This window comes from Pyrgilauda ruficollis, unplaced genomic scaffold, assembly GCF_017590135.1.
Source record: "Pyrgilauda ruficollis isolate IOZ18807 unplaced genomic scaffold, ASM1759013v1 scaffold167, whole genome shotgun sequence".
Taxonomy (NCBI): Eukaryota; Metazoa; Chordata; class Aves; order Passeriformes; family Passeridae; genus Pyrgilauda; species Pyrgilauda ruficollis.
In genome coordinates this window covers 619,474-631,524 of record NW_024515542.1, presented here as the reverse complement: position 1 = coordinate 631,524, position 12,051 = coordinate 619,474, and the positions used below count along the sequence as shown (strand labels likewise).

At 38.8% G+C, this 12,051-nt stretch overlaps 1 protein-coding gene across 1 annotated transcript in view; it reads left to right on the top strand.

Moving 5' to 3' along the window:
• Positions 1-11,014, top strand: part of ADGRV1 (adhesion G protein-coupled receptor V1) — a 282,378-nt gene extending 271,364 nt beyond the window's left edge. Inside the window, exons 94-96 of the mRNA XM_041463583.1 lie at positions 568-759; positions 2,484-2,661; positions 10,725-11,014. Coding sequence (XP_041319517.1) covers positions 568-759; positions 2,484-2,661; positions 10,725-10,843 — 489 coding nt within the window. The 3' untranslated portion in view covers positions 10,844-11,014. The remainder of the gene's footprint in view (positions 1-567; positions 760-2,483; positions 2,662-10,724) is intronic.
• Positions 11,015-12,051: the final 1,037 nt, after the last annotated feature.

The following is a 12,051-nucleotide window of genomic DNA, read 5'->3' as shown; positions in this document are numbered from 1 at the left end:
GTTTTAAAGAAGAACTGCAGAAGCATACAGCAGAGCCTTTGTTGTAACCAGTAATGAAAATCAGTGCTGAATTAGTGCATATCACAGAACATCTAAATTATAGCTATGGTATCTGTGACAGCATCAGTGTGGTTTGCATGAGGTAGATTACAAAGAGCCAGCAGGTCAGAAAAGAAGAAAATGAAGAATTGTGGCTAAGGAGCAGCCGCCAAATACTATTATGAGGGAGGCCTTTAACCTCATTTTCACTGTTATGACAGCTGTGAAACTCAAGTTGGTTTTGTTGGTTTTGGGGTCGTGGCTTTCCTTTGCATCTCTGTAGGTTCAACTAAATAATAATTTTCAAGTACGTGTGTGTGTGTGTGTGTGTGTGTGTGTGTGTGTTTGTGTTTGTGTGTGTGTGTGTGTGCTTGTGTGTTTTTTAGCTGAAGAACTCAGGATATGAACTTACTTGTAACTTTCAGATCTCTGATGGACAGTGATGTCATCCATTATTTTGCAGAGAAAGCTCTGAACCAAACTCCCTGCATTTCACAGCCTGCTGTTCTCTTTCAATCTCTGTTTAAGGGTCTTTACGTCTTTGTGGTATATTTTATCCTGCACAACCAACTTTGCTGTCCTGTGAAGGCAAGTTACACTGTTGACATGAATGGGCATACAACTCCAGGATCAGCATTTTTCACACATGGCAGTGGTCTGCCAGCTGTGGGGGGAGAGATCAGCAAGTCCACACAGAACCTCATCAGTGCTATGGAAGAGGTAAGAGTGCTCTGTAGTTCTCTATAGTCATTAACTTGTTTATGAAATGCACCTAGAGATTTCAGCATTAGTTCTGAAGAGTAATACATGGGAATAAGATGCTAAATATTACAGGTTTGATGGGTGAGGGGGAGAGTTTTTTCTTTTTCATTTATTTTAATAACAAAAATAGTTATCTTTATCTATGTTATTCTTGGAACTTGCTGTGCCCTGATAACATCCCACCTAGAGAATTTCTCCTTTCACACTTGAGTCTTCAGTTTAGTATGGAGGTTGGTTGAAGTGTCAAAAGTAGGTCATGAGAAATCAAAGTATTAGGTTAATTCTTTCAGCTTACTATAGATTTTAGATGGGTTTTAAGTAGATAATTTCGCAGAGTTATGATGTTCAAAACTTCTGGAAATTGCAATGAAGTTAGAATAAAATTAGAATGGAATGGAATGGAATGGGGAAAGGAAAGGAGTGGAAATGGGAAAAGGGAAAAAAAGGGAAAATGGAAAAAAAAAAGGGAAAAGGGAAGGGAAGGTGTCATGGGTATACCCTGCCTGGATGCCAGGCACCATCTAAAGTGGATGATATAGAGATATACTTAGCAACAAAAAAAAAAAAAAGAAAAAAACAGCAACCTTAAAAACACCTTCCCCCCTTCACCAACCCTCCTTCTTTCCCAGGTCTAATTCCTCTCTCAGCAGCACAGGGAGACAAGGAGTGGGGGTTATGGTTATGGTCAGTTCACCACCCATAGCTTCGGCAGCTCCTCAGGGAGAGGAGTCCTTCCTGTGCTTGAACATGGGGTCCCTCGAGCAGAAGACAGTTCTCCATGAACTTACCCAGTGGGAGTCCATCCCACAGGCAAGAGTCCTCCCCAGACTGCTGCAGCATGGGTCTCTCTTCCAAGGGATGTAATCCTCCATGGACAGGCCCCAGCGTGGTCTCTGAACACCTCTCACAGCCTCCTCTCAGGCACCCCCCTGCTCTGGCATGGGGCTCCTCCATGCGTTGCAGGGGCACAGCTGCTTCCTCATGGTCTGCACCACAGGTTGCAAGAGAATCCCAGCTCTTGCATCCAGAGCACCTTCTCCCTTTCCTTCTCCACTGACTCTGGTGTCTGCAGAATTGTTCCTCTCACAAATTGTCACCCTGCTCTTCCCAGCCACAGTTGCATCTGCACAATAATATTTTTTTTTATTCTTCTTAAATATGTTATCACAGAGGCATTACCACCATTTCTAATTGGCCCAGATGTGGCAGTGGATATATCTTTGCAGCTGCCAGGGATTGCTCCACCAGGCATGGAAGAAGCTTCCAGTAGCTTCTCACAGAAGCCACCCCAGTAGACCCCCTGTACCCTCCCTACTACCAAAACTTGGTCATGAAAACCCAATACAGAAGGGAAGGAAAGGCAAGGGAACGGGAGATACAGATTGATCTAGATCTAGATCTATATATAGATATAGACCTAGATATGTAGATATATATATATTTATAGATATAGAAATAGATATAGATATAGATAGATATAGATATATTATTCTGTGATTCTGTGATATAGATATAGATATAGAGACACAATTTATTAAAAAGTTTAAAAAGGCTTCCTGTTTCATTATAGAAGTAGCAGAATAGCTGGTTCCAAAGTCTCTTGGCCTTCAGCTCAGCTCTGGTCATAATTTCCAGATAGTTTTGATGATTACTGAATTTTTGTGTCTTTTTAAACTCTGCAGGTGCCTGCAGACTGGGAGAGGGCATCCTTGCAGCCTGCTAGTCAAGCTAGTGCTGCCTTTAAGCAGAGTCCACAAAATGGTAATGTTTTCCACCCTTCTGGAGGATTCAGTACCAGCTCATTAGTTGCTGATGAGGAATCACAAGAGTTTGATGACCTAATATTTGCTTTAAAGACTGGTGAGTGACTCTTCCCCTTGCCCTTCAAAGTTTGCTGTATTGCTGTATTGTTATTCATCCTAATGGTGCCACCATTCCACGAGATACAGTTAATGAGGTCTCCTAATATAATCTGATTTGCAACGAAAATCTTAAAGATCAGTTGTCATGGGAATGTCTGCTAGGACAACCAAAGAGTGAAAGGAATCCTACCTGATAAGATGTGACATACACTAACCACTTACCACTCAGGTAAAGTACAAGTGGACTTGCTTGGTAGCAGGAGGTCAACTATATGATCTTTAGGGAGACCACTGAGCCTTGCAAGAGACAACAGCAAGATATTTGTGGGAGTAGCAGATTAAGTGACCTGGCACACACAATTTCAGAAGCTTGTTCCCTTCAGTGAATCAAGAAAAGTCAAACTGGGTGGAAGACTGGGAATGCTGATAATAAACAGGTATTTTTATTTAAGTTCATAATGCTATATATCCTACTTATGGGGCCCTCAATGTGATGGACATGGGCTGATTCCAGAGAAGGCCATGAAAGTGCTCAGAGGGCTGGAGAGCCACTGCTATGAGGAAAAGTTGAGAGAGTTGGGGTTATCAGCTAGAGAAGGAAAGGCACTTAGGAGAGCTTTGAATCACTTACAATACTTAAAGGGGCTACAAGACAGCTGGAGAGGGACTTTTGACAAGGGCATAGTGTGACAGGACAAGGGGGAATGGCTTTGAACTGAAAGAGGGCATGTTTAGATTAGGTATTAGGAAGAAATTCTTCCCTGTGATGGTGGGGAGGCCCTGGCACGGATTATCCACATAAGCCATGGCTGCCCCATCCCTGGCCAGGTTTAATAGGACTCTGAGCAACCTGATCTAGTGGAAGGGGCAGGGGCTTGGAAATAGATGGTCTTTGTGGTCCCTTCCAACCCAAACCATTCTATGTTTTGTGAAAATCTGTTTTATACTTATTAATTTTTCTAAACATTTTGCAGACTAGTTCTACTTTGTTAACTGTCAATTTTTTTTTCAAGACTTTCAAAGACTTTTCAAGACTTTCAAAGTTAGGTGCAGAAGTTACAGTTGAAAACCTTTTTTTTAGGTATGTAAGAAGGTAGATTTTACTTTTTGACTTCTTGAACACTAAGAAGGAAATTCATAGATAGTTAATAAAACATGAAACAATCCACATCTAACACTTCTGTTAGTACACAATGTTTACTGCTTAAGTAAATCAGTTGGCATCAGTAAACTGTAGAAGTCTGAGTCTTAAGGCATGAAGAACAATCAAGGCAACAGCTATAGCTGAAATATAATACAATTTAACACATATTCAGCACTTACTGCTGAATATAGTTACTTTTTCCTAAGTCTTCAAGCTCGATCCCTAGTTAACTTGTTTTAAGTTGTTTGAGAAAATAGGTCTAAAATCAACCTTTGATTTTCTTGCCTAAATTCTGTTATTGTCTTCTTTATTAAAATTTTGTCATAATTTTTAATGAGCATTTCATATTAATGTGATTTGAGGTAGTGACTTCAGGCCATTGTTGGAGAAAAATATTTGGTTTATATTACTGATTCGAGTAGTGCTGGACAATTTTACACCAATGCTTATTCATGTGCCCACATGGTGTCACCCATGGTGTTACAAGAGTAAAAATCCCCATGATTTCTAAACCAAACCAGTTGTCCCATCTTGTTTCAGCCTCATATTTGAACAAGATGACCTGAAGAGGTGGTGTGGAAGGTTAGAGCATCTTTGACCAGCAAAGTAAATGTTTATCAGTTATTGTCTCAGACACAACCTCTAGCTCAACATATATTTTTCTTATAAACAAACAAACAAAAAACCCCACCAAAACCAAACAAAACACCAACAAGCTTTTATGTAACTAAAAATCTTTTTTATTATTTTCATCCTGACATATTCTGCAGTTCAGTTAAGTGCATGGCCAAAGAGAGGGAGGCAGGGAATCACATGGAAGTAATAAAAAGAGAGAAGAGGTGGTGGAAAGCTGGATTTTTTTTTTTCTCTGTTTGGCAATATGGACCTATGCTGCTAAAGTATTCACTATGCTGCAGTCTAACAGGAGTTTTATGATAATAGTTAAGCTAGCAGGCACTGAAATGAGCTCATCTCCTAGTCTCTCAGCACCACATTTCTTCCTCTCTTGCGTCATTGCTTGTGCTCACATGAAACCACAAGAAATCAGGATAGATTTCTCCTTTTCTTCTTTCCTCTCCCTTCTCTCTCCCACTCTACGTGAGTTAGTCTGAGGCCCTTTGAATACCAGCCCTTGCTCCAAGGAAGTGGTCATTGCCAACTGGAGGACAAGGACCTCTTCTCTGAACAGGTTAAAGGGTAAAGGCAGCTCAGATGCCTTTTTGCTGAACTGCTCTTGCCTGCAATTTGCTGTGTGAGGAGCTTCTCAAACCCTTTTAGAATAGACTTTATTTCAGAAGGCTGGGAATTCCTCATTCTGGAAGAGCGGGGAGAAGGTGCTTTCCCCCCCACATTAGCTAGTTTTATCACTGCTAATGTGGGGGGGTGTTGCTTTTGGAGGAAGATTAGAAGTACTATTGTTTGAACTTTACCTTTGATAAACTGAAACAGAACCTTCCATTATCTGTGTTCCCTAAAACTGTCAATCTATACTAAAACTTACAGTGGTGCTGAAATATAGTGGTGCTGAAATGTTAACTCCCACTCTGAGGGCTGACTGAGGATCAGCACTGATTAGTAGAGGAATATGTAAAAATGTTTTTATGCCCCTTTGTGCTTCGTCTGTTCTTTCTGCTCATGTCGTTCTGAGCTGTCTGAAGGTGACTTTAACTTATGCTCACAGGGAATAATTTTGTGGCCACAAGGTTTAACCTGGCAGCCAGGATCATTGGGAATGAGTGTAATCATAGCAAAGCTAATATTTCATTCCTGCCCTTCTGTTACTCTCAGCTGTAGAAAAGAAGACAGGTTAAAAAAAAAAAAAATCAACTAATACTCTACAGAAAAACTTGGTTTTTAACTTGTCAGTGTTTAGTAATTTGCAGTGTGCAGTGCAGCCCCATAAATAGTTGTGCTGGCACACTCAGCCTTGTTGCTAAAGGAATGTGTCACAGAACTGTGCATTTAGCCCTTGGTTCCACAGTCATTAATTCTGAGCCTAATTACAGATTAACCTGAAATACAGGCTGGCTCAGATGGAGGCATACAGCTGCAGTTCTAGAAAATCAGGTGGATAGCAGTGTGCTGTTTCTTAGCTACCTGTTATGCTAGCTTTGTACAAGCATCACATGGTGATAGGGTTTTTCTGTTTTGTGTGAGAAATCCAGTGGGCTTTTTATATCATACAGCCATTGTATTTGAATGCCTTACCAAGTAATTCCTTCTTTCTATCGAATATGCTCATGTCCATACAGAAATACACAGCTGGGATTTGCTCTGCTCACTACATTGTGTCATTTCTTTTATTTTGGAGATCTTTTGAAAGAAAGGCCAGCTCAAGGTGGCTTATGTGAAGGAAATAATTAAAAAATTAGGGTAGGAAAAATAATTTAGGGACGTCTTGCTCATTGACATGTGCTAAAAGGTTTTTAAAAAAGTTTATTAAATTGTATTTATTTGTTGTGTTTCATTTATGGCTCTTATTCAAACAAAATTAGTTATTTGTGAATTAGTTTTTGTTGATTTCACTAATGACTTTAAAAGTCTGCAATTTTGGACTTGATCTCATTTTCCCTCTGATTTCTTGTGCATAGTTTATATTGATAGTCAATTTAGTAAGACCTTTGCCTTCCAGATTGTGACAGTCATATGTTATTGTAATTGAGGATAAAGCCCAATATACCAGAATTCCCTGAGGACTTGTACTCTGGTAGAGAAGCATTAAAGGATGAATAAATGCGTGATAGCTTTACTGATTTCTGAACTTCTATCTATATCTTACAAGTACTCATGTCCTCTCCCTTTCTGTGAAGCACAAAACCAAAGCAATTTATTCCTTTGGATGAAATGTGAAACCAAAACACAGCAAAGCCTTTGAGGAGGCCCAAACTCGTCTAGAGGTGACGGGTGACCCACCATGGTAGGACCCAGATGCATATTAAGCAGAATACTGCTACATTCATACCTCAGTGGTTTTTTAATCTTAATAGAGGCAATTGTGATTAATATTATAGAAATATTCCAGTATTTCCTTAATATGATGCAAATATTCTAATGATTCCCTGATATGGAAAATACCTGGAAAAATCGAAGTTAAAAACCCTACACAAATACAGCTGTTACAATAACAATGTTATATAAAATGATTCATGATTTTCTATTTAATACAGCTAGGGTTCCAAAGTCAGCATTTTATAAACCTTGGTGACCCCACTAAAGGTGCCTGGTTTAAGAATAAAGCATCTCATGTGTCCATCCTGAACCTGAGGAAACATTTGAAATTTCAATTCTGGAAGGTGTTCAGTACGGCATCCTGGAGACTCTCTATTACAGGGCATATAGATTGTAGGTGGCAAAGTTCCTGCCTTATCAATCTACATAATCTCTGTTTTGAAGGGCTCACTTCAAAGAAAAAAATAAAGGGAGGAAAGTTTGCATATTCATTCAGTTTCTCATCTGTGTTTGTCACACATATGTTACCTGATGGCTATTGAATATGACTGCACAATACCCAGCAAGCATTTTTAGTTCAATATGAACTTCATTCATAGAAGCTGGATGTCTGTTGGTGTCATTTTTGTGAAGTTAAAATCCTGAAAGAAGAATTAAATTTGGTTTGTGTAGCTTATTCATACACATCCCACACATACAATAAAATCATGATTGATTAAGAAAGATATAAGTGCTTGAGAGACAGAAAGTTTTCCCAGTGATATGAGTACAATACTTACAAAACAAACTCTCTCCCTTAAAATGTTTTAGTGAAAGTCTGAGCTATCTCTGAGAAAGCAGAAGAAAACAGCTGGTGTTTCAGGGCATGTAGGGATGCGCTGGTGTAGCCCTTCACCAGCAGATGTCAGGGGAGGAACCTCTCTGTGTTTGAAGCCTGAGCTGAGAGTTTTCAGTTTACAGCTAGTCAAGAAAGAAAGAAAGAAAGAAAGAAAGAAAGAAAGAAAGAAAGAAAGAAAGAAAGAAAGAAAGAAAGAAAGAAAGAAAGAAAGAAAGAAAAGAAAGAAAAAGGAAGGAAGGAAGGAAGGAAGGAAGGAAGGAAGGAAGGAAGGAAGGAAGGAAGGAAGGAAGGAAGGAAGGAAGGCTTTATTTTCTTGCTTATTTTTCTTCACCAACTGGGGAAATTAATACTCCCTGCTACATACCTACCATCCACCTCTAGGATCTCTAGAAGAGTGCATGCTTTTTGGGATCTGATTGAGTTTAAATTCCACTCTAATCTGAGAACACAATGGACCAATGAACTCTGTGAAACTCAATTGTGTAAACAGTCGTACCCTTTCCAGCCTGCTGACTGTTTGGTAAGCTGGTATCCTGGTTACATTTCAGTTCTTATTCCTAAAAAGGATCAACTCCAACACAGTCTGTCTTTGCAGCATCAGCGGAGCAAGGCCCTTGTAAACCTAAAGTACCCAGTTTCAGTCTCTGACTTACCAAGTTCCTTATAAGAACCTATGTAACAAAAAAGATCTTCTCTGACTTTTCACAGAGCATGGACAAAACTTGCACATGTATGACATTTAAGAATGTCATATATTTATGTTATTTAATACATAAGAATATACGTAGCATTAGACCAAGATCTGATCTTTTTAGTGCCCAGCAAAAGATTCTTAAAGAAACGCTGTGCTAATTTGCCACATTACCAGTATAGCCACTGGTAAGACAAATATCTTTCTAACACCAACATTCAGTGTTCACCTTGAAATCTGAGCCAGGGTGATCATTTGTGTGATTGCAAATATTTTTTAATAGTGTGTATGGGATGGGGGTTCAGTTTTTGAAATTCATACTGTTTTCAGACTGGCTAAATGTCTTGAATGAATTTGACTATTCTTCTTATACTACATAAGAAGTATTGTGTTCTTTCTTCATTTGAAGTATTTTATTTACTTCATGGTTTTTACTTGATCGTCCATCCCCATGTGGTAAATACAGCAGTCTGATTCATCTTCCCTGTAACAGTCAGGTTTCTTTTTTAAAATAATCAAATATCAAACAATCAAAATAACTTGTTTAAACAATTGCTGCTTTTCCCAGGACCTTCAAGTACCTTTTGGATATTAGGATCTGGCTTATTAAAAGCCAGAATGTGCAAACAAATTTAAATCAACTTCAATACATTTATAAACAAGTATTTTAATAATTCAGATCCTAATCTTGACTTTTTTATTGTATCTCTGTATCTTGATGGATTTTTACTCCTATCATGCTCTGGCAGTAGTTGTTGTTTTCTCAAGAGCTTGGATCATGCAGACCTAAGGACTCAGTAGTGTCAGTGAACGCATGTTCCGTCCATGACCCAAACACCAAAACCAGGTGTAAGAAGGATCATGGTGCAGCTTACCCACTTTTCCCCTGGATCACAGGGCATGGAGCCAAGTTTGCCCCCTACCAGGACTTCGTCCAGACCTCTGTGGGAGAACTAGTCCTACAGGACCTTCTGCAGGTTCTCTGGACCAAACTCCATATTCAAGATTGCAGCCTGACTTCCCACAGCAAAGCAGCAGCTCACTGCTGTCCGCTTTACTGTAGTTCTTTTCTGCCTGGGGGGTGGCGGGTGGAAGGGTGCTAAGAGAAAACTTTGTCAAAGTGGAACAACAGAAAGCATAGAAAAAGGTGAAGAAACTGAAAAAAATTAACTGCTCTTTTCTTTTGTCAAACAAACCAAAAACTGAAGTGTCAGCTGAGATAGAAATAAGAGATGCACTGTATACCTGATAGAAACTCTGGAAAATATTTTACAACATGAAATGCAAGTCACTGCCTCTCCCAGCATACCCTGTTCAGGGCTGTTTTGAGCCAGATGTCATTCCTTTGTAACTGCCTTGAACGGCATGTAGTTACAGATCTGCTTCTGCCCAAAACAAATTAATTCCCCAATAATTTGTAAATGACATCGCTGCAGGATCATACTTGAAAGTGATTTGTATTGATATCCTCATGCCTCATTATACTGACATGCAGCTCTCAACAAATTTAAAGCCTAGACACCCTAAGCCCTCAAAACTCATGTGTTGTGTAGAATTTGTTCTATAGCTCAAGGAGACGAGCTGAAAAAGCGCTGAAGTTTATAGTTTCAACAGATCTTTTGTGACAAAATGGTCTGAAAAAAATTTGCATTTCATAAAAACAAGTGCAGGATTATGAATCTTCACATTAACTCAAACCTCCCTCACAATAAAAGCCCAAATTAAATCCCCATCAAACAAATAGAAAGCAGAAAGCTAGCAGAAGTCCTCTGACAAAAGGATGGAGAAGATAGCCTCGCGAGGTCATTTCTAGACATGTTTTGGAGGTTCCCTTGGACCAAATTCTTGTATTGTCTTCTGGCAGAAGTAAAACTTAATGCCACAATTTATGTCAAATGTGGGTTTAAAGAATATTTGGTCAGCATGTTTTCTCATGTTGAAATTACTGTCCTATTAAGACAGCTGGAATTATTGTTTAACTTTGAAATTGTATCATTAAAAATCATTTATTTATGAGGAATTCCTTGGAAATACCAGATACTAACAGCCAATCATGAACCCAGTCCAAGCCAGGCCTCGATTTATGCTTTTCTGATTTCAAGGCAACCTCTAAATATCTGTTGTACCACTTACTGGGACAAATAAAGTGAATGACAGTGGAATTATGAAAACGCATATCTAGATGGTACAAAGCTATGTCAGCTAATGTTATGATCCATTAATTCAGAATGGTAGACTAGTATGAGAAATCTTGCCACATGGTTGCAGGGTGGGGAAACATTTCAATAATCAGAATAAAACAGAGTGGAACAGAATGTTCCTATTTTTGTGTCAAAATTTCATTCTCACTGATACCTCTCCACACTTGTCAGATGAGCTGAGTGGATGGGAGTTCTCTTTTTTTTTTTTTTTTTTTTTTTTTTTTTTTCTCTATTTCAGGTGCAGGTCTCAGTGTCAGTGATAACGAGTCATGTCATGGCAGCCAGGATGGTGGCAGCATGGCTAACTCCCAGATCGTAGAGCTTAGAAGAATACCCATAGCTGACACTCACCTCTAACTCCACAGCTTGCTTGGGTTTTTGTTGTTGTTGTGGTTTTTTATTCAAGCCTCAATATTTTTATATTTGTACTTCCTTTTGCACTAAAACACTATATGAAACTGTAGTAAAATGCTGTTACCTTTACTGAATGTTTAACAAGGAATGTTTGCTTGAGGTTTTGGATATCAGGAAAAAAACTGTAAATGTTTTATAGTGGGTGAGCATCAATAGATACTGTGGCAATTGGCCTAGATTTGTATCTTGTAAGTAGATGGTACATTTCATAAACTGTAGCTTTTTTTAAATTAACCTGTGCATTAACACTGACTAATAAAGCAATAGAGTCTGTTTGATACAAACCAGTCTGTTTCTCCTTACTGTTTATGAAGATGAAAGGTGATGCAGACTCCTTGTTGAATAGGAAAGCATTCTTGTAGCACAGTTTTTCTAAGTTTCCTAAGCTGTGCTCTTCTCACTGTTTTTGTGAGTACCCAAATCTTTGAACAAATTCAAATATAGACACAAGCTTTGAGCCAAAGAGCTTGAAATTTAAATTGTGACATGATAAATATGTGATGATCTGAAACACACAGAGGGGAGGGCAGATGAAGAACAAGAGTGAAACCACTGGCAGCTATGTGCTTTTAGCTTCCTTACCTTGCTGGTTTCATATATGAAGCTCTCTCACTCTTCACAGGCAAAAATAGGAGGAATTCCAAAGAGCTGAATTTTCTGTTGATCTCCATGTAGATAGTCCTGTTCTGATTGGAGGGTTCAAGTATTGCATTACAGAGTTAGATGAATAATCTGGGACCATAAATGAACAAGAAAAGTTTCTCCCTTGGAAGAAAAAAATAGCAGAGGAGGTATTTCAGAACTGAGAGGGGGAGGCAGGTTGATCTTGTAGAAATCATTAACTCTGCTTGTGCACAGACAGTCTGGAAGAAAAACACATTAAAGCAGGAGACCAAGGGAATTTTCCTGTGAATGTTTCTCAGTGTAGTATAGATGTACAGTAAATGAGAATGTAAGTCTTTAATGCATTCCTCAGGAACTTGCTAAATGCTTCACACTGGGTAAGGGCTGAGCAACACCTCTCCCCTTAAAAGAAAACATTTCTTATAGAAATCTTTCCATTAATTTTTCTAGAATGATATGCAAATTTTGCTGTATTGAATTAGCTGTTGAGCTTTAAAAAAGCCAAAACCAACAAAATAAACAAATCC